The following is a 21,038-nucleotide window of genomic DNA, read 5'->3' as shown; positions in this document are numbered from 1 at the left end:
TGGTGTTTTTAGAGATAAGGAGTCATCACGTTAGTGCTTGGAAATTTCTGGGGAGCATATGTCTCTCTGTGATATTATATGGTGTTTTGGTTTGCCTATGGAATTGTGAGCTGTTTTTGAGATAAGATATCTTGGAATTTTCCCAGGGTGACACACATCCGTCATTGTCGTGAAGTTTTGTGTTTGGTTGTCTATAGATGGGTGTACTAATTTTCAAATACAGTTTGGGGGTATTTCTTTCCTGTTAAACGGTGGGAATTCTTAGAATAGAGTCGCGATGGCGGCAGTGATTAGGCTTTTCTGAATAAGTTAATTACATGTATATGCTGGTGTCCCTCAAAGACACACGCACACACACATCAGACATGAAAAGTTGCTAATGTATCCATGTTGATACTCTAATATGTACCTTATGATTATTCTTATGAAAAAAAAACTATTGAGTATTAGAATTACACTTATCAAAACATATAAGCATTGATTATTGAAATTACAATTATCAATTGTTATGTTTAAGTTAAAAGAAAACTTGACTTACATTTCTTTCCAGAATGGGAACATCTTGGTACTATCTAGGTTTTCTGAATATTCCAAATTGTTGATTTTTAACATATATTCACAGCACAGAACACAAAACACAAGTCTGAAAATGCAGTTGATTTTTTCATTATAGGTTACTATAGCTAACATATATTCACAGCACCAAAACACACAAAACATAGGAGTTGAAAGATATTTCTGTAAATCATCAGAAAAGCTAGTTAATTTAGATTACTATTCGATTGGTTCTCTATATTAATTCCTTCCCACACTTGCTCATGCTATGTTTTCCCAAGCTTGGTGTGAAAGTCTATGCGCCGTTTTGTTTAGGGTAAGTGTTATTTCCTGTTTCGAATTCAGAGTGCTGTTAGAGTATGGAATTCTGACAAGTGAAATTATTTATTTTTTATTTTTTTTCAAATTGATTGGTTATTTTCTCTATTTTACTTTTAAAATTCAGTCTAACTATCAATTCTAACAGAATAACTGAGCAAAATTAATAAATAAATAAAATATATGTGAATTTATTTTCCAACACTGTAGATTTCTCATTAAGTCTTATCTTAAAGATATCTCTCTTATCTGGTTGCCAATTTTGTTGTTCGTAGGTGAGAAAGTGTGTGTTTATGCTGGAACTCTTCGTTTCCCATGGGAAATTATTGCTTTAGTAAATTAATGCTTATATTTTTTTAAAACCAATATGACTATTAATTTAACTTTGATTCCTTGTGCTCTTGACCTATTTCTGTAACTGAAATTTGTTTATTTATTTTTTCTTTAGCATTAGTAATTTTAAGTAACGAATATGAGAAGACAAACAAGGTTTTGAACTTGCCATAGCGTTTTCTTTTAGAAAACTTTTTGCCAGCACGACAAATAAATAGTTATTTCTTATTATTTCAAATTAATATTAGCTCTGTAATATAAAAAAAATCAGCTAACGCCTTTTTATTCCCGTATACGGGGAGTAGGCGAGGACATTTAGCCCTATCTAACTTTTGGAGACTGAGTGGGCCTTTCAATCTCCACTGGTACCAATCAGAGATAGATGGCCCAAGGTTATCACTAATTAAGCAGTACACAGTGAAGAGAGACGGCTCAAATGTGCCGCCATCTCGTGGTCCCTAACCCTAACACAATATCTTTAATGTCTGAAAAAATAATGTTTGTTCTACGGTCGATTTTCTTGAATTTACAGGACGAAAAACCCGAGTTTCCAGGAGGAAAAACCCGCTTGCCTGTGCCAGAGATCGACTAACTCGGGAACCGGTCGAAAAAAGGCTTAGAAAAATTTCCTCTAGGCGCCAACTAGACTCGAAACCAAGTTTTCCTTCGTACGGCCAAGCGCCGTGGTATGCAAACGCCACATCCACTGAGCTACACAGGCTCTGTAACATATACTGTGTTAATTTCTATGTTGCCTTTTATTTGACTGTAATATTATTAACAAATTGTATTTACTGAATCTAACATGTAGAAATTAAAGAAAGTGAAAAAGACAGTATTTTTTTTTCTTATTCTTCTGATTTAACATTTGCACTGATGTTCATAGTGTACGATTTTCCACTGGTGTTTACACGTAATTCATGTGATTTTTCTCCATGCGACATTTCAAAACAAGTTGAACTATGGTTTTTACATAATTCAACTATGTAAAACTCATTTCCGTTAGTCCCAGTTGACTGTTGTCTTCTCAGCCCAAGATTTATTTCACAGTAAAGATATTTATATATATATATATTTAACACAATTTTTATATTAGATATTCTTTCCAATACAAATAAATAATTATTTATTCTTATTTCAATGAAAATTAGCTCAGAAAGAAAGAAAGAAAAATTGTAAAGAAAAAATAATGTTTACCCATCAAATAAATATTTATAAACGAAAATTTTCTTTGTTGAACTCTTTGGAAAATGTTAAGAGTGCAAACTAAATATTGTGAAATATTTTTAAGTAATTACATGTTTTGATTTTTTCTCTGTGAATATACTTGTAAATCATATTTCAGCAAAATAAAATATGCAATTCTAAACTGAAATGAACAGAGATGTGTGTCTTTGTTGTTGTGTTTTCCACAGTGAATTTTTTACTCGGTTATTCTGATTAGAATTTGATATTTAAATCCACAACTTTATATCTTAATGCATTCTGTTTAATTATTGTAAAAAAAATCACTACTGTCAAATTAATGCCAGAAATGGGGGGGAAAAGTGTTGAAAACTAATATCCATGTAATTGATTATTTTAGAAATTGTCTACTGCTACCTATTGACATTGTTTGAGTTATATGAAAACATTTCGTTCATATAATCAAAAATCTGAACTGTTAGAATTTGGTTGTTTTACAGAGAGACAGCAGATGATTTAACCCAAAGACGTGACTTAAACTCTCATATTATCTTATGAGTTGTATTTGCAATCTTTGCTACATGGCCCTGTGAACTTCAACTTGCTGCCCTGATCAGTTTCCTCTAGCATAATCCCACCCACATGATACATTCAATATCTAATCACTCCAAAGAATTTCATGATTTCACACTTCAAATAATTTTGCAAGTATTGCATATCAGCAGCAGTGCTGATTACCCTACTTATCTTTGGATTATCAGCAAATAGTTGTATGTTTCTTATTACAGCCTTCCCAAAACATAAAATAGCGTACAGATCGAATAACAGTGGACCAAGGACTGATCCTTGTGGTACGCCATTAGTTACCTTAAATCTTGCAGAATCACACCTCCTGTATTCCACTTTTTTGATATCTTTAGTCAGCCATCCTCTTATCTACGGTAATATTTTATAATCCAAATGTATATTCTCCAATTTATGCAATAGTCTTCCATGCTGTATTATGTCAATAGCCTTAACAAAATTCCAAAGTATCATCGTATATCCATTCTCCTCGTCTAGTCCAATGGTAGCATTAGAATGGGTTTCATAACATAACACATAATGCGAGTTTAGATCTTCAACTTCTGTCCAAAAAAATCCTAGATTTAAAAAAATTATTGTCATACTTTCTTTTAACTTGCGCTTTTCTTTTCAGTTTCGTTTTCTTTTCTTGATCATTTTTCAATTCAACAAGTATGTCAATAATTTCCTTGCTATCCTCATTTTTGCAATAGGATTGTCATTCGCCTTAAGTTCAATTTTATCTTGACTGTTTTTCACATATTTGTACTGTTTTCACCATTCACTAAATTTGTGCTTCCAAGTTTTAATGTTGAGTTCCGTATTGTTTGTACTGAATCTTTTTCTATTGATTAACCTTCTTTTCCAGCTAATAGGACTGATATGTAAAAATAAACTAATTTTGCATTAAATTATTACAGCGAAATTATATTAAGTTATTACGCATAAGCGTATTCCTCTAAAAAATCAAACACGATCATTCCCGGCAGTTTACTACCCTTCAAGCGGGTAATGAGACAATGCATTTCTCAGTGTGTGACACCGCATTGCCAGATGTCATCTACCACCACATTGCCAGATGTTATGTACCACTACACTCTCATGGGTTGAGATATATAGTGTGTGACAAAATATTATGAATATTATTGTACTGAAATTAAACAACTTATGTAAAACAATTTTCAAATTAATAGGATTTTAATATATCATATTTTAAAATGTATTTAAAAACTAGATAAAAATATTTATTGACTAATAAAATTCTCTCACTTCCAAATATAGCGACTGCGGACACACTTTCAGAGAGGCTGATCTAAAGGATTAAAAAATATAACTGCATTCAAAGTGTACAAAATGTGAATATATTTTCATCAAGAGTTTAAATTAAATGCAAAACATCGAAAAAATTATTAAGTCATTTATTAATTATGTGCATTTTGGACTTTCTAGTTTGAAAGTGAGTAGTACGAAGGTGGTAGGGTTTTTCCTACTGGTAACTCGGGTTTTTTTGCCCCGCAACCAGGCAAACCGGCCAGTAGAACAAACGTAGTTTATAGACAAAGAATATTATAGGCATAGGAATAATTAGCTCCTTATCTTAGAATTTCATAGAGCCACTAATAATGATGATGAACTTTCTAATTCCCTACAGTTTTAGGTTTCTAATTCCCTACAGTTTTACCTTCTATTCCCATAGAAGGTAAGGCATATAAAATATTCGCCTGATTGTGTGTCCTTTTGAATAATTATTTTCAGTTATTTAATAAATTTCTTTCTTTTTTTTGTGTGTGTGTGTGTGTGTGTGTGTGTGTGTGTTTTGATATGTGGAGCCAGAGCAGGGATCCCCATACCCAGGTATAAGATTATTATTATTTCTCTAATAGTTTTCGATATCAAGAAGTGCTCGAGACATTTTCCTTCTCATCGACACTTCGCTTTTGTAGTTGGTGGCGCTTTGCTCTGCCGGGTTATTTTTTATTGTGGTGATGATGGGAGTGTGTCATTTCCACATTGATATATTCGTAAAGTGAAAAGTATTTCCGATAGTAGTATGATGTTCCAGTTGTTTTGTAGAAATGTTGAATCAATCGTTATGTATGAGTAACACAACTTGGACGATGACTGAAATTTTTTTAAAGCATGTGGTGCAGTTATTATTACTACTAGAAAACTTTCATTGCAGTCTCTCTCACACACGTGTGGAATTCATTTCACGAGTATTTCACAATCTTTCAAACATCTCATTAATGAAAGAAATTTAGTGACTAGCATTTACATGAGTACGGTGATCGAAATAAATGAACTGTTATTGGTGATGATTGCTTACGTTAGTCGCGAAAGCGATGAGTGTTGGGATATCTTCAAGCACGTTTGACACTTGTTAGAAATAGTAATTGGACTCGAAAGAGACTGTTTTGTAACCGCTAGAAATTAAAGTTTTTCTGTTAATATTTTGTGGAAGTTAGTTTGGCTTGTTTCGTCACTTCAACGTATTTCAGAATTGTATGATGCATCTTTCTAGTACATTGGAAAAAATTCGCAAATTTGATGCATATCCGAAAACACTAGAGGACTTCCGTATTAAAACTTTTGGTGGTGCTGCAGGTAAGTGTAGAGTTAATTATGATAATATACTTGCAGCTAACTACTTGGTATCAAACAGGATGTGATTACCCGGTTTGAATTCGGTATATGACCTGAGATAAGGGTTTTTAGCTGAAGGTGATAGTGGATCCTAATGGATGGTGGCAGGGAATTTCGTCTCGCAAAACAGGCGAGTCAGCCAGATCACACATAATTAACAGACACAATATACGAACTTCACAGCCTAATTTTCTTGAGCTGTTATTCAAACCAATCCATTCCCAGAAACACACCATTGCATTGGTCAAGTAATATTTTCAACTCTATTGTGCCCTCCACCGATAACCATTAGTTTCAATTTACACGGTATATATAGATGCCAAAAAAATGTCATCCTAGAAGGGGGGGGGGATAGGGAGGAGAGAAAATAAAATAAATAATTTTCGAACTATTTACTTTGGTTATATGGTGCGTGTGTATATATCTATTCTATATATATAAAAATATAAGCCGAAATTTGAAACATTTTTATGTAACGTTTTTTGTCTTACCGGCTTACTTGGGGTGGGGGATTGGGCGCCATGGGGGCGGAGTCCCCTATGTATAATAGAGAAATGCGCTCATGTTTTGTCCAGTGGAGAAGTATTATAAAGAAAGTTCTCCACAGAACAAAATATGAGATCCACTGGAAAAATGATGATGGATGTGACACAGGTGCAAAGAAGGGGAGAAAAATTGTACAGTGATTCAATGATAAGAGGAGTGCTTGAGGAGAGTATGACAAAAGTGTGTTTCCCTGGAGTCCAAATTAAGGATGTTAGCAATGCTGTAAAGAATGTAGAGAGTGAAGGAGATATTTATTTTGATTGTTATGATTGATCTATCAGGTGGCAAGTGTGGTGTGCAACTTATTGAAAATGAAATGAAAAGTGCTGGTACAAATGAATAAGAAGAATGAGAAAGTAAAACGTTGCAAGAATGGTGTGGAGTTGAGTTTGATGGAAGGAAGGATTTATATAGGTTGATCGTTTGCATTCAATGGATTTGGAGTTTGGTGTCTTGAGAAAGTAAGTATTGTTCACTGAGAGTTCAGAAGTGCAGAGTCATTGAAACTAGAATACAGGCAGTGATAGAAGAGATTTCAGTTCCGTGGCATGGGTCATGTGGTCTGGTGCACTACATTAAATTCACTGGTTCAGACAACTTAGAGGTTAGTAAGTCGGAGAGTGATCACTTGATGTTGAATGTTGCTCTCCAGGTTCATAACTTTAGTGAGTTATGAACCTGGAGAGGTTCATAACTCACTATAAGGTGTAAGGAAAGTTGCGGGATGAGATTGGTATTGCAGTTTATGTATACTAATGCCAGAAGTATTCAGGATAAGGATGAAGAGTTTTTGGCATTGATTAGCTTAACTTGGCCAAAAGTTATAGGCATTAGTGAGCCATGGTTGACTGAGGATGATATACTCATAGGGATAGAATGCAAAGTATTTTCAGAGGGAACAGCAAGGGGGATTGTTAATGATAGCAGAACTGAAGCCAGAAAGTGTAGAAGTACATCAGGAGGATAGGGATGCAAAGTGCAGTTCATTTCAGGTCTGATGTAAGATAGAGGTCAACAGAATGATATAATTAGTTTGCTACGATAATCTAGGGGTATAAGATAGATTATAGGTGGCATGCATTAGTAAATTAGCATGATGAGTTCAGGCCAAGTAATTATTATTTGGTGGGGGGGGGTTCAACTATGGGGATATAGATTGGGATGAAGAATGGTCACTGGGAAGGAAATGAAATTTATACAGCTGATAAGAGATACTTATGTGAGACAACAAAGACATTTGAGAATGTTGGATCTGATCTTGAAATCAATCATTCATTCTTGACCTGGAAGATTGCATGCAGAATTTTCTGTTAAGGGGGTATATGGGAGTTGCAAAGCAGTTGATTTTAACAAGATGAGTCAGTTTCCAGCAGTGCCATAGCATAAGATCGAGGAGAGAGATAGTGGTGCATGGGAGCTGGTCTAACTCTTATCTGATTTATCCTGCTGTCTCAGAGTCTGATATTTCTTTATTAAAACAATTTAAAGAAAGCAATGTCAGTCTCTGTACCTAGAGTCAGGAGGATAAATCAGGTAGGAGTTAAATGAATGAATAGCATCATTAAGCCAGAGTTGCAGAAAAAAAGAAAAAGATTAGAATGTCCATGAGTAGTACAAGGCACAGCAAGAAGGGTGCCCTATATGATAAGGAATCAAGCTAATTATGAGTGGAAGCACTGTAAGGCCAAAAAAAATTTCCAAAGAATTCTTTTACTAATGTGGAAAGTAAAGGGAATGACTTTAAAAAGTGCTGATGGTAGGGAGATAACAGAAGCAAACCAAACAGTTGAGTTACTGAGTGATCATTTTGCAAGGATTTGCCATCTAGGTGGTGATACTGAATTAAACCTTACAATGTGACTCATTCTAAGGTTTAATAGAATGCATACAGCATATATAAATAATTAAACACTAGTTTAATTGAACCTATATTTCGTTTCAGTCACTGAGACATCATCACGGAAGCAATATTAAAAATTGCAAAACGCACAAAAATGCACAAAACAATAAGTGGAAAACGTAGACTAAAAGCCCAAAGTGCTATGCTACGAGAGCATCCTCTATGGGTGCTGTTGAGTAGGAGACCTAAGTTTCCCAAATCTTGGGAGTTTAATACAACCACATTTATTAAGATTAGATTGTTTTTTATTGATTCTAAAAAAAAGAAGTCAAGTTTCTATTTGTGGTGTTGCAGCATAGTAGTTTTCTTCCATTTGATTCTGTGCAAAGTATCCAAGTCATGGTCAGCTAGACCTGACTAATCATACAAAGAGTGGCAGATGTGTTTTTTATGCTCTTATAGGCAGATGTTTGCAGATCTCTGTTTGATCATAATATGGTAAGTTGGAAGAACATGGAACTTTGTAAACAGCTGCAACAGGGAGAGGTTTCTTGGGAGAACAGATGAGGGCAGCCAGCTTCAGATGAGGTTTGAATGCAGTACAGAGATTGTACGTTTTTAGAGTTTTGGTTTTTTTTTTTTTTTTCTGAGGTTCCCAGATATAAGGAACAAAATGGCATTACTAGAGTCTGCATGTTGAGAGGGGTCTGAGGAACAGTAAATTTGTTGATACGTTGTCATTGTGGGTGTCCTCCTGTGATGAGTCTACGGACTCCGTGGAGGTGTCATGAATAATAATAATATAATTATTAAAACTATAGAAATAGCTGCTGTGTTATAGTAAAACTTCAGTTTAATATAAACCAAAATAACCACTTGACATTTCAACCTTAATATCAAAGTCATAATTTGGAGTATTCAAGTTTTCCAGCAAACTTTACTTTAGGACTCTAAGCAATAATTTCAGCTCTTATTGGCCACCATATATACTATTTTGTTATGATTTATGTGAGAGCATGTTGCTCTTTAGCCTAATATATTCAAAACAATTTGAGAACCTCTAACTCGGTTGGTATCGACAATGCCCTTTGGCTGAAAAGACCTGGGCTCGAATCCCATCCGAGATGTGAAGAACATTTATCAAGGCTTTTCATCGGAAGGTGAGGTGTAGGGTTTTCATCCTGCATAAAAGCGAACTGGCCAGAAGAACACCCATAATTTACTAACATAATTCACTGTTCTCATAGCATTAGTTGTTTTGGCTGTAAATAAAAAACAATCAACTAGCCAACAGCCCACAGAAACTTGAATAAACTACACAGTTTATTCATGTTTTTGGGCAGGAACATGAGCATGTATTGTATGTAAGTGTGTGTTTATGCTGGTAGACATGACAACCTTATGAAAGTTCATTTTTTTCATTAAAAAAAATTTAAATAAAAACTCCATCACACTTGTGCAGTAACTTGTTACAACCTCCCATATCATTCAGGTGATTACAATTTTTTAGGAGACCAGTGCATCAGCAATAGTGAGATCAGAACATAGATTACTGATGAGGTTTTCAAAGTTCATTTGCTACTATCAGCTGGCTGAAATAAATTCGAAAACTTTGAAGGATATATATAAAACATGAAATAGAATAAAGTTTTATGTTAAGGCATTTTCAACCTGGTTCAACATGCTTACTGCTACAAGCCACTAATTGGTAAATATTACTATTTAATTAAATTAAGAAAAACAACATGTGTAAGCTAGTTTATTTGTTAATTCCTAATTTCATTTTCATGTTGAGGATTTAAGAAAGGGAAATAATACAGAATTGGTATCCATTTATCACTGCTGTAAAAAACAAATGTTGATATATTTCAACAGTAATAAGATTTTATCTTTGGAATGCAAGAAAGTGGAAGGATATAACTAGTGAGCATTTTAGTACTATAGTGACTTGTATGCTTTTTGACCCAGGATACTACATATGTCCTGTTAGCTGAGTAGATAGCATACCTACTCTCTAACCAATGGCTGGAAAATTCAAATCCCAATATCGTGTGAATGCTTGTAATATCTTTAGGTGACAGATGATTTTCATCAGAAAGATCTGAAGTAGTTTAAAAAAAAAGTAAGTTTGATCCATGGAACAAGGGAACTGGATTATCTAACTTTACTGTTCGACTTAAAATGCATAAGAGTTTTAAACTTTTTGGTGGGAGTCATGATCATGTAAATTAATTTACATGATCTTGACTGTAAATTGACATGTAAATTAATTTATACGACTGTGAACAAACTTAACTTATGTGGATGCCCCTATTTTCTCTTTTCACCTTCCATATGTAACCAAACACCTATGCGATAGTGGGGGGGGGGATGAGTAGTTAAGACATTTTCAACCTGGTTCAACATGCTTACTGCTACAAGCCACTAATTGGTAAATATTAATAAGTCTAATTGCTCCTCTGTATTAAGTCAAGCATTTTGAGGGAGCTTTTAGGGACCCTACCCATATGTGAGAGCAGTATTCAATAGCTGGGCGAATTTGTATAAGGTTAACAGTTTTCAGGGGTGAAGTAATGCCTTGAGAGAAAGAGAAATCCTAGTTTTTTTTTTTTGGAAGCTGAGGATACATTGGTTGTTATATGTTTATGCCAGGAGAGGCTTGATGTCAGGGTAATTCCAAGACGGGAAATCTCAAATTGTCTGGAAATTTGGGTGTTGTCCAAAATAATACTGGGAGAAAATGGTTCTTTTTTATGAGAAATAAGACAACTGGGTTTTATTAGCATTGAAATCGACAAGGTTATCTGAACCCCGTTGGAGGATGGCTTGCAGATCAGAATTGAGGGCAATGGTGGTAATTCCGTAGTTTGAGGTGAGTTGTGTAGAGTAAGGTTTATCAAATATAAGGGAGGAATGCAATGTGCTGTCATCTGCAAAACTGCTTATTGGTTTGGAGGTCATTGATATATATCAGGGAGAGGGGTTGGTAAGAGGACAGAATCTTGTGGAACCCTGGCATTAGTTGAATGGTGAGAGGATAGGGAACCATTTACCACCACAACCACATAGGGTGCATCCAGATGGAAAGCTGGCAATCCAACTACAGAAGTCCAGAGACAGACCAAATGGTGGTCTCTTAAGTAGTTCGCTTAGTAAGCCTTTGTGCCCGACCCGGTCAAAAGCTTTGGAGATATCAAGTGCAACCACTTCAGATGGGTGACATGTGAGTAGATCCTCTTGATTGGCAGTAACAGAATATATACTGGCAGTTGTGTATTAGGTAGTATAGTGTTGTTTATTATCTCTTCAAAGTAGTATAGGAGTTGAGAATTGATGATTTTTTTCCATTACTGTAGACAGGACTGAGGTGAGCGACATAGGATGGTAGTTGAATGGCAGCGACTTGGCGCCCTTCTTGGGAATGGGTTGAATATAAGCCAATTTCCAGGCTGTGGGATAGATCCAGTGGAGTAAAGGAGTATATACAGGCAACATAGGATAGGAGTCAGTTCTGGTGCACAAACTTTCAGGGAGCCAGGAGACTTTTTTTTAGTATTTTTCAGATCTTTTTCTGCCAAAAGGATATATAGGGAGCATTATATGTTGAGCATCTGGAATGCTTAGGGAGCATTTACCACTGTCAGTAATGCATGCATTGGAAGCAAAGTGTCAAGCCAGAAGATTGGCTTTTTTGTGGGTGATGATGCAGTAGAGCCATCTGGGTATGATAGGAGTGGGACTAATCACTGGGCATCTTCCACATCCATTTGATTGGTAAAGGGTGTAGTTGTTAGCTTTGCTCTTTTGCTCAGATTCATTGCTCCATAACACAGTTTTCCAAGCTTCCACGTCTCACTGTACATGCTCTTTGTACCACTGAAGACGACACTGCATGTTGGTTTGGGTAATGTGGGGCTTGCATATTGTGGTTCTACCATGGAACTCATGCTGTGAGCCTAGGTTCTGAATGTTTTTGTGTAGATTCATGTTCATTCCGGAACTCAGCATTACATTTATCTTTCGTAGCACCCTACAGTCACGTTTAGTGAGTGTGGTGGGTCCACTGCAGGTACCATTTGCTTCTCTCGTATGGTATCACTGATCATTAACCTGGTATGGATTAATTTGTCAACAGTTTGCCAAACAGATCGACCTGAAACATGGCATCTTCTCACATTGCCCCTTTCAAACTTCATCAGTTCCCTTCTTGCAGCCATTTCACCCAGATGCAGTGTACTGATTTGGGCACATAATATTCCTGAAATTTATACTGGCTACAAACTCTTGACTCGTTACATAGCTCAATTCATCTTGCCCATGGGGATGTCCAATGACTTCTTGACAAGTAGTGTATACATATGAAGGTGGTCTGAAAAAGTTTGCGGCTTAACAATGTAAAAACAAATTTATACAGAACCCCCCCCCACACACACACAGGCAGATACATTCACAAACTCTCCCACCACCACCACCACCCCTCTCAATAATATGGCATTATTAAAACTCTTACCAAGAGAGCCCACAATCTTTGTTCCAGTGGAACCACCCTCACTACTGAGCTTAACCACATACACAGCACTTTCCTCTCCAATAGCTACAGCGAACACAGTATCAAAAAAATAATCAGTTCTTCCCCCATTCCCCGTCCTTCTCATCAACAAGAATTTAAAAATGCCATCACCATACCCTACATCCGTGGCACATCCGAAAAAGTAGCCAAAATACTAAAAAAAGTACAACCTACACACGGCATATAAGCCCCACTGCAAACTTGCTAACCTTATCCATTCTACAAAAGACCAGCTCCCTCCTCTCTCTCTCTGCCTGGAGTTTACAAAGTACCTTGTTCCTGTAAGCTGGCGTACTTTGGACAGACAGGCAGATCAGCATCCATCCATCTAGAGGAACACAAGTCTTACATCTTCAAACACAACTATGGCCATTCAGGCTTGGCTGACCATGTTTTGGACACCACCCACAGGGTATCATGGAAGAAAACCACCATGCTCCACCACAGCAAATTCAAGAAAGAGAGACTTTTCTTAGAAGCAGCTCTCAAAAACCAACCAAATCTCAATAAATACGGTTGCATTAAGCTTCCGAAGATTTGGGAAACACTCATCACCAGAGTTCCCACCTTACATTCCAGGCCACCTACTACTGCCCTTAGAGGGCGCTCTACCTAGATAGGACTTTAGTGTCACTCACGTGGTTGGGCTTAGTATTGTCTGTTATTTGTGTATATGTTACATTAATTGTTTTTGTAATCGCCGTAGATGTCCTAGTGACTAGGACGAAATATAGGTAGTATTAAATTCTATTTTAATTCTTTGCTCTGATGTTGTCTTGGTTTAATAATCTGATAGACAGAGAGAGAGAGAGAATTATACATAGTGCGAAGTGAAAACTCAAACTCAGATTACTGAAAATATTAATTCTCATTTTAAAATTTTTATTCTCACTAGTGACTGTCATCAGTGGAATAATCATGATTGTCCTGTTTATATCAGAGTTACAGTATTTTATGACCACAGAAGTGACAGAAGAATTATTTGTAGATATGTCTCATAGTGAAAAGCTTCGGATTAACATCGACATTGTTTTTCCACACATTTCCTGTAATTGTAAGTATATATCTAATTTCTTTTGATACTCTTATGATTCCTGATGTATTAAATTTGAAGTAATGAACCTGTGAAAGAGTGTACAACAAACTATAATGGTAAATCTAGGATTGAGTTTGCATACTATCTTTCTGTCAGTAATTTTCTTTCATATTTGTCAGATCTCCACTAGTATTCAGACCTTTCATGGCAGTCTTCTAAGGCATGACTCACTGTATCAATCCACTGAAATCTTTGGATATTTTTCCTGCCATCAAACATTTCTATTATTGCTAACCTCTAAATCTCCCATTCTGTTTATGTGACCACCAAAGATTAGCTTTGCTCACAGATTCTTGAGCAGATTCAAATTCAAGAATCTGACACTAATGTCAGTTTCCTTTCTAACATCCTCATTTTTCATATTCTGCACACTGATACTATCTGTTTTCACTCATATATGTGTGTGTGGTCTGTAGTTTTTGATCCATCATGCAGATCTATAAGTTAAAATTGGGTTTGAACACTTGTCTTTTGTCTTGACTGCGTATTTTTTCGAATTCTTTTCTTGCCGAAGTGCATGAGACGTCATAAAGAATTGTCCAAAGATCATGGCAAATAGTAATTACCAAAGCGGATAAGGGAAACGCCACCGTGGTGCTCAATCAAAAGGACTACACAGGTGAGCTTAATGCTTTAGTACTAGACCGTACTACTTATCTCCCTATTGAATATAATCCTACCAGCTCTCAGATTAGAACTCTCCACAGACTTCTTAAGAAAGTCACTTCTTGGCCTGTGGAAGTCACTAACAAACTAAAACCTTATAACTCTAGACCCCCCCCCCCCCATTATATGGACTCCCAAAAATACATAATGTGCCATTACGTCCCATAGTGGATGGCATTGATTCCCCCACATATAAATTAGCCATACATTTAGCCAAAATGCTCACACGCTATACTGGCAACACACCATCACACATAAAAAACTCAGCTCACTTTAAAGCCAGTATAGAAAACCTCTCACTCCAACACACTGACATAATGGTCAGTTTTGATGTCTCCTCCCTATTCACTAATATCCCACTCAAAGAAACCCTAGAGCTCATCCAAGCCAAGTTTCCTCCCGATATCTCAGCCCTATTTCAGTTCACAATGAACTCAGGCTATTTCGTCTGATAAGGAAAATTTTACAAACAGATAGACGGGACATCCATGGGTTCACCACTTTCCCCACCCTTGGCCAATTTATTTATGGAGACCTTTGAAGAGAAAGCCTTAAACTCTGCCCCACAAAACCCCAAAACCCCACTATTTGGCTTCGATACATGGATGATGTGTTCGCTATTTGGCCACATGGTGGCTCAGATACACTCCACTCCTTCCTAACACACTTAAACAACCAACACCCCAGAGTCCAGTTCACCTTAGGAAAAGAGGAAAACAACCCCCCCCCCCTTCCTAGACACTTTAATCACTTGCCAGCTTAATGGATCTTTGGTTTTCTCTGTTTACAGAAAACCCACCCATACTGACAGCTACATTCACCAGCAATCCCACCACCACCGCTCACAACAATATGGAGTTATAAAAACACTATATAACAGGGCAAAATTAATCTGCTCAGATGACAAGGCCCTAACCACTGAACTAAACCACATCCTCAACACTTTCTTAGCCAATGGCTATAACTCCCCAAAAAATACTAAAACCAGTAAACCACAACCCCCCCCCCCCTCCCCAGTAAAGATTACACCAAATCTATCACGATACCCTACATCCAGAGCACCTCTGAGAAAATAACCAATATCCTCAAAAAAATATGACCTTACTTCTTGCTACAAACCATATAAAAAGTTGGCATCCCTTATCCGCTCTACCAAAGACCAACCACTTTCCCTAGACCCTACCTGGTGTATACCAGGTCCCTTGCAGCTGCAAATTGTCCTACTTTGGCCAAACAGGCAGGACAGCAAATATCAGGATTTCAGAACACAAAGACTACATCCGGTTCCACCAGTACAGCCACTCTGGGCTGGCATACCATGCCTTAGATATTCACCATAGAATTCGTTGGAAGAAAACTAAAATAATACATGGCAGCAAGTTTAAGTATGAAAGATTATTCAAGGAATCATCAGCAGCTCTAAAAAACGTTCCAAACCTCAACAAATTTGGGTGCATGAAACTACCCCAAATTTGGTAGACTTTCATTATGAGAACTTCAGCCCAACGGCCAAGACAACCAAATTAGCCCATCAGAGGGCACCATTAGGACTTTAGGAACAATACTAGCTTCTTGCTTTCTTCCTCATTTGCTTTGTTAGTACCTGTGTGCACATACCATATTTTTATGTTCCTGAAGATGGCAACGTGATGTTGCCGAAATATAGAAGTTATTCATTAAAGTTGCCTTTAATTAATATACTTTATATGCGTTGTTAATTCCGTAAGCTAATTACCGGTTATTGTTAGCTTTGCTTTTTTCTCCAAACATTTCTGTATATCTGGCAATCATTCCCTGCACTACAGTTTAAATCTTCAACAAAGACCAACTTTTCCTTTTTCATTCTGTCAGCTGCTTTCTGCCATGTTTTGAAAAATTCATCTACGTCTTCCTTAGAACCTTCTGTTTGCTCATGGGCACAATAAATCTCACTATCCAATTCTCTATTCTGATATTGTCCACATCACTGTATTTGGGACTTTCTGCAATTCAAGAAGATTATCCTCATATTTAGCATTGAATAATAACTACTCCTGTTTCTTTGATTTGCTTGTTTCTATGCACTGATGATGTACTGTTATTTTCAGTACAAAATATCTGTACTTTCATTTTATTAAAGTTAATTATTGTGGTTATTGTGTAATTTGTTGTTTATAGTCATGCCACAGGTATACCTTTGATATTAAATTTGATATTAAAGATATTAAATATGAGGATATTAGGAAGGAACTTGTTAGCATCCAGAATTGTGTGAGCATAGTTAAGCTATGGTATGGTCATATACCATAGCTTAGAAAGAGGGAAGAAAATTAGCAAAAGAAATGTTTGTTGAATAGATCAAACAGTATTGGAATCCTGACAGATAACAGAGTAATTTGGAGGAAAATTATTGATAGGAAGTTAGTAATCATGTAAACTTTTCATGTAATGTTATCATAAATATTTTATATGATTCTCTTTACCCCCTGAGGGTACATATCAGGAAGTTGATATTGATGACAATGATAACTTGCATTTCATTGACATTGTTTAAGCTGCCAGAAAAATGCAAAACATGGAAATTAAAATTGTACTGTGTAGAACTAATTTAAGTTTTTTGAGTGTCAGAGCTAGATATCTGTGAGGTTACCTCACATATATGGACTATAAGGAGTGCAGAGAACAAACTGTGATTCTGATCTATTGTCCGGTCCTTCACTTCTTGTAGTGCACTTGATTATTAAATATCCTCATGGATACAGAACAAATGAGGATGGACTAGCAGTTTTTTTTTTTTTATGTGGCTCCCATCCACAAAGGGTTTTTGTAAACCTGTAGTACATTTGTACCATGGGTGGTCTGATGATTTTTTTTCTCTTTTTATTAATTTTATATATTTTTTTTAGTCTGTAAATTCTGCTCTATGGACCAAACATCGTATTTTTTCAGGCCTTCAATAAGCAGGGTGGTGTCTCACACCAGACAGTGAAATTCATCTACCACCTAAAGACATTTGAAACATCCATGCCCTCAGCAAGAATCAAACTTGTGGACTTGTATGTTAGAGAGTGCATATGTGTACCACTTGGCCATCTAGGATGGCAGCATATTCTGTATGATAAAGCTTGGTTACCACAAACTCTTTGTGAGATTTATAGTCACAGATTGTTCTAGTAGGGACAGAGTAGATGAGTTTTTCAAGTCTTCAGAGAGAAAAGTTGACATAAAGGAAAACTAGTTCCTCTTGGAGACCTAGAGTATGATATAAATACATAAATAAAGATGTTTTGGAAAAAAAAAAAAAAAACTGAAAGAAATGTGACCTGACGAGAATGGTAAATACTTGCTGGATTACTTTTCTGAACATAGACTGTCATTACTAACACCATGTTCCAACATAAAGGCGAATTAAGACTTCTCTTATTTCTTGTGGGTGAACTCACATAGAATTTACCAATAAAAAATAAGAGGTTTTATTGACTGTATTATTGTTATTGATAGTTGTATCTTCACCTACACTGTCTGAATCCTGAAATGCAGGTGAAGATACAACTATCAATAACAATAATACAGTCAATAAACCTCTTATTTTTTATTGGTAAATTCTATGTGAATTCACCCACAAGAAATAAGAGAAGTCTTAATTTGCCTTTATGTTGGAACATGGTGTTAGTAATGACAGTCCATGTTCAGAAAAGTAATCCAGCAAGTATTTACCATTCTCATCAGGTCACATTTCTTTCAGTTTTTTTTTCCAAAACATCTTTATTTATATCTGAATGTTTTAAAAAAGAATGAGAGTTCAGCAGCTTTCAGAGGTGAACTCTAAACTTGATATATCCAAATATTATTGGAAACAAAAATGATAGTTGGAAAACAAGAATCAAATACTAATTGGAAACTCAGTGACAAAAAATTTGAAAAGTGGTATCGATTGATTCAGCCAGGGAGCCATGGTGAAGTTGTCTGTAAGGATAGAAAAAAATCACAACTTCGTGGTATATTCAAGAAGTGGCAGCTCTAGAAAAGAAAAATTCATATCAAAACTACTGACAAGTAAATCAGCATGCCCTGAGACAGTACAGAGAAAGAAGAAAGAACCAGGGCAAAAAAAAATAAAAAGAAAAAAAAGTCAGCTACTGGAACAAACACATCAAGAATTGAAGATAGATACCATCATCATAGGAGGTATCAGTGGAAAGGAAATCAGACTTGCAGAAGAACAGGTAAAGAATCATTTGGAAGTAACTGGTTTTACTGTGACAAAGAAGACTAAAAACAGTGTTGGGCATTAATGACCAAGGAAAGAAAGTAGTAGCAATAGGCTTAAAACCAAGCACAAAGATAAACTTTTTGATTGAAGACACCTTCAAGTAGAATTATATGGACAGAGTTCAAAATGGAGATATGGACAATGAAACTGGTTTGTGCCTGTGTTCCTTATATAGAAGGTTCTCCTAAGGAAGAAGCAGAGGAATTTTATGAACATTAGAGAAGGCAACTGGCAAAGAAAACAAAAGGCTGGTCCTTATTGTCGGAAATGAATCCAATGCATATGGAAATGTTTTGAGAAAATATGGAGAAAATGGCAAGGCAAATAATGGTAAGTACCTGCTGGATTTTTGTTCAGAATATGGACTAATCATTACACATAGAAAACAAACAAAAAATAAGAAATGCCTCATTGACTATATTATTGTTGATACAGCAAGGATAAAAAAAAATAAGAACACCATGGTAGACACAAGAAGTTAAAGAAGAAGCCTAGAAAAGAAGACAGGACTGAAAAATGTAAGGGAGCTAAGCTATGTGTAAAAGTAGCTAAACAAAAGTCATTGGAAGACTTCAGTAAAGTATAGAAGATAAATATCAGGAAGATGGCTAAATGTTACAGAGGCTATTGAAAAAGCTTAGACATTCTGAAAAGAGTACTGTAAAAGAAATCATAATTATTAAAGATATTCTAGATATCTGGAGTAATTACTTTGAAAGTCTGTTAAACGAAACACACAATGATGGAACAGTAGTAAAACATATTCAGGAGGAATACAAACAGGAGTACATATCACTACCTTCTTTAGTTAAAAAAAAAAGCTATCAAATGTCTCAATGGAAATGCAGATGAAGTAGATGATACTCAACCAGATATGCTCAAATATAGAGGCATAAAAGTTTGTTTTGCATAGTTCAGAAAGCCTGTAGATTACAGAGTTTAGTGAATAGGGGAAAGGAAATGATATGACAGATGTTTAGGTTAGCAAGGAGACTTTACTGGTTTAATACAGAAGGCATTATAATGAAAATGCAAAGGTGAAAAGAGAAGAAGGAAAAGCCACCTCTAGAAGATGCTGTTAAGGTTTGGTGAGGAAGAGTATCAGGAATTGATTTTTATATGATTAGTGAAACATGTTACCAAAATGTGTTCTTAAATGTGGGGAGCATAAATGTGTTCATAGTTCAATATGATAGACATGCTGTTAGTTAAGTGAGCCTCCTACATTGAGTCTGCTGACTCCATGGAGGTTGCTTTAACAACAACAATAATAATTTATAAATTACAGTAGACGCCACTTATTGTGATCACTTTGGGACAGTCGCTTTTCAATAACAATAACCAGCTGATAACATTAAGCAAAGGATATAAAAAATTGCATCATTTATTTCAATTTATTGTTATGAACAACATTTTAATAATCTACAACATAAAATTTATTTTAAAAACTTATCTAGTATTATCTGTTATGTAGTTCATTTATTCATGAACTACTGTGTTTGAATACAGTATTTCATGAATAAATTGTTCATACTCATAATGCCTTTTGAAGTTTGTCGCTCTATGTTGCACACACACACACCATGATGAGGTACAGCAATCTCTCGATTAGTGCGCCTAATGCGTTATTTAAAACAGGCGCACTAATCGAATATAATAACCTATGGGGAAAAGTATAATTCATTCCTCAAATTTCTTTCTTGAACCTTAATTTTTTTATAAAAGAATTAAGGTATGTCTCAGGGCCTAGTTAAAGGAAAACCATGAAGCTGAAAAACAATAAAACATATTCAGAATATAAATTTTATTATTCTACTTCTTAACAAAGAATTGAGCTAATGTAGTTTGGAGGTCATTTTGTTTCTTTTTTTCATGCAACCGACGGTATGGCCTTATTGCCTCTTCTACTCTTCTGCAATTACTGCTTCTCTCTTCATCAAGGTCAGCTCTAAGCATTGCTGCTTAAAAACTTCGATTGTACGAAAAATATTTTCAAATTGTTTCTGTGAAATCTCTTTTGGCTGACTATCAGTGGTTAAATTTTGTTCATATTCTTTGGGATCTTCCTGCTGTGCATCTAAATTTAGCAGGTCGGAATCAATCAGTTCTTCAGAATGAGATTTAATTAACTCTTGGCATACTACACTACTTTCATGTACACTATGTTCCAAATTTTTACCGCCAAAATTTATGTCGTCTGCCATAGTACGCTCACACATTCGAGACCCTTCGACATTATCATTGAAGGGGAGAAAGAAAGGACGTACGAATTGGTTGCCAATATGTGAAATCACGTGCTTTATAGATAAAGTTTCCCAACTGTTATACAAGCTAAATAGTTATCACTTTAAAAACTACAATGATCATAAAAGAGAAGTTAATTTTCCGATGTGTAATAATAAACAACTCATCCCAGAAAACGGATTTATTACCCTATTATCGAGTAATCAATCCATCTTCTGAGAAATGT

General features: G+C 35.7%; 1 protein-coding gene across 2 annotated transcripts in view; it reads left to right on the top strand.

The window, feature by feature from the left end:
• Positions 1–4,690: 4,690 nt before the first annotated feature.
• The window catches only part of LOC150099419 (endoplasmic reticulum-Golgi intermediate compartment protein 3-like), a 179,384-nt gene continuing 163,036 nt past the window's right edge, over positions 4,691–21,038 (top strand). The window contains exons 1-2 of one of the 2 annotated variants that reach the window (XM_090403787.1): positions 4,691–4,809; positions 13,450–13,608. In XM_090403787.1, coding sequence (XP_090259913.1) covers positions 13,473–13,608 — 136 coding nt within the window. In that variant the 5' untranslated portion in view covers positions 4,691–4,809; positions 13,450–13,472. Of the gene's footprint in view, positions 4,810–4,911; positions 5,560–13,449; positions 13,609–21,038 lie in introns of those variants that run through there. The other variant, XM_090403786.1, reaches the window with a different exon arrangement.

This window comes from Typopeltis vanoorti, chromosome 14 (genome assembly GCF_054136105.1).
Source record: "Typopeltis vanoorti isolate ZY-2024b chromosome 14, IOZ_Tvanoo_1.0, whole genome shotgun sequence".
NCBI lineage: Eukaryota > Metazoa > Arthropoda > Arachnida > Uropygi > Thelyphonidae > Typopeltis > Typopeltis vanoorti.
Note: the sequence above shows the minus strand (reverse complement) of the source record. Positions and strands in the feature narration are given on the sequence as shown.